Below are 2064 nucleotides of genomic sequence, written 5' to 3'. Positions count from 1 at the left end.
GGCGAGTAGAGGGCGGCGGGCAGCTTGGAGCCACCGAGGGGCAGCGCCCCTGGCACGTAGGGCCCCCAGCCCCACGGGTACTCGGGGAAGGGCGCCGCACGGCCGTAGGGCCCCAGCAGCGCCGGCGCCTTGGAGTAGCCGGAGACACCTGCAGCGAGAGCGGCAGCCGTGGGTCCCTGCAGCCGTGTGGCCCTGGCTCCCTGCAACTGTGGGTCCCTGCGGCTCTGGGTCCCCGCAGCTGTGAGTCCATGTGGCTGTGGGTCCCCATGGCCCTGGCTCCCTGCAACTGTGGGTCCCCATGGCTGTGGCTCCCCACGGCCGTGGGTCCTTGTAGCCATGGCTCCCTGTGGGCATGGCTCCCCATGACCATGGGGCCCTGCGGCCATGGCTCCCCATGGCTGTGGCTCTCCTTGGCCCTGGCTCCCTGCAGCTCTGGCTCCCTGCAGCTCTGGGTCCCTGTAGCTGTGGCTCCCCACAGCCATGGGTCCCTGCAGCCTTGGCTCCCTGTGGCCATGGGTCCCAGTGCCGCTGGTCCCGCCGTGCCTGCCTCACCTGAGCCGAGGAAGGGCAGCGCCGCGTCCAGCCGCAGCTTCTCAGCCTCGGGCTGGCGCTCGTAGAGCGGCGAGCGGCTCGGCGGCTCGGCCAGGCGCGGGCTGGAGAACAGCGACTGCAGGGTCTGCAGAGAGGGACGGTGAGCGGTGGCGGGTGGCTTTGTCCGCCAGGATCCTGCGTGATCCCCCGGGACCCTCCTGGAGCCACCTGCACCGCCCTGGGACTCCCCTGGGGCTCTGCAGCGCCCCACTGGGATCTTCCAGGACCCCTGCACCACCCCGAGGCCCCCCCTTGTGCTCTGCAGCATCCCCCCGGGACCCCACTGGGATCCCCCAGGACCCCTGCACCACCCCGAGGCCCCTCCTTGTGCTCTGCAGCATCCCCCTGGGACCCCACTGTGATCCCCTGGGACCCCTGCATCCCCCCAGGACCCCACTGGGATCCCCCAGGACCCCTGCACTACCGCGAGGCCCCTCCTTGTGCTCTGCAGCATCCCCCTGGGACCCCATTGGGATCCCCCAGGACCCCCGCATCCCTCCAGGACCCCACCGGGATCTCCTGGGATCTCCTGAGGACCCGCTGCAGACCCTTCCCTGGGGACCTTCCTGGGACCCCCCTATCCTTATTCATGACCCTCCTGGGTCCCTCCCCCCCAGTCCTTCCCTGGCCCCCCAGTACCTCGGGGGTGAGGGCAGCGCAGTCGGGGCTGGACGCGCCGGCAGTGAAGGGGCTCTGCGCCAGCAGGAAGGGCGAGCTGCCGCCCACCTCGAGCAGCGGGTAGTTGACCAGCACCACTTTGCTGAAGTTGAATTTGTAGGTGAAGCGTTTGCCCTTGGTCTTGTGCAGGATCCGCTTGTTGTAGTAGTACCTGGGCAGCGGGGAGCAGACGATGGGTGGGACCTGGGCACCTGGGCTCCTCCCGCGGCCCCCCGCACCCCCTCAGCGCTCACCTCAGCGCCCGGCTCAGCTTGTCGTAGTTCATGTGGGGCTTGCACTTGCGGATGCCCCAGAGCCGGGCCACCTCGTCGGGGTCCTTGATGACGAACTCGCCGTAGTCGCCCTGCCAGGCGATGACGTCCTGGTACTCCTCCTTGCGCAGCAGCTCCAGGATGAAGTGCCACAGCTGGATCTGCCGCGAGCCCGGGCTCGACTCCGGCTTGTACGCCCAGTCCGGGAAGGCGAAGCCTGCAGGGAGGCAACCGGCAGAACGCCCTTGGCAAGGGGCCTGTGGGTCCTGGGCGCAGGCAGGCATCCTGGGTGCAAGTGGGGGGTCCTGGGTGAGGGGGCTGCATGTCCTGGGTGCAAGCTGGAAGTCCTGGGTGTGAGTAGTGGGCTCTGGGCACAGGGGCCGTGTGTCATGCTGCCAGCTGTGCCCCCCCACCAGCACCCCCCTAGGGTGGGGGCTGGGGCCGCAGGGGGTGTCTAGGGGCCGGCGGCACCCTTACCTGGGGTCCAGAGGGCCGGCACCGGGGAGGTGAGGAGCAGGTCGGACACGCAGTTACAGTCCATGGT

The 2064-nt window shown here is 69.7% G+C and overlaps 1 protein-coding gene across 1 annotated transcript in view; it reads right to left on the bottom strand.

Moving 5' to 3' along the window:
* Positions 1-2061, bottom strand: part of LOC146588083 (ETS domain-containing transcription factor ERF-like) — a 3137-nt gene extending 1076 nt beyond the window's left edge. The window contains exons 1-5 of the mRNA XM_085318554.1: positions 1998-2061; positions 1503-1737; positions 1231-1420; positions 553-676; positions 35-148 (exon numbers count right to left, since the gene is read on the bottom strand). Of these exons, the coding sequence (XP_085174680.1) occupies positions 35-148; positions 553-676; positions 1231-1420; positions 1503-1737; positions 1998-2061 (727 nt within the window). The remainder of the gene's footprint in view (positions 1-34; positions 149-552; positions 677-1230; positions 1421-1502; positions 1738-1997) is intronic.
* Positions 2062-2064: the final 3 nt, after the last annotated feature.

Source organism: Rhea americana, unplaced genomic scaffold (genome assembly GCF_003343005.1).
Source record: "Rhea americana isolate MKP2758 unplaced genomic scaffold, rheAme1 scaffold_540, whole genome shotgun sequence".
In the NCBI taxonomy this organism is placed as follows: Eukaryota; Metazoa; Chordata; class Aves; order Rheiformes; family Rheidae; genus Rhea; species Rhea americana.
This window is presented reverse-complemented; position numbering and strand designations above follow the sequence as displayed.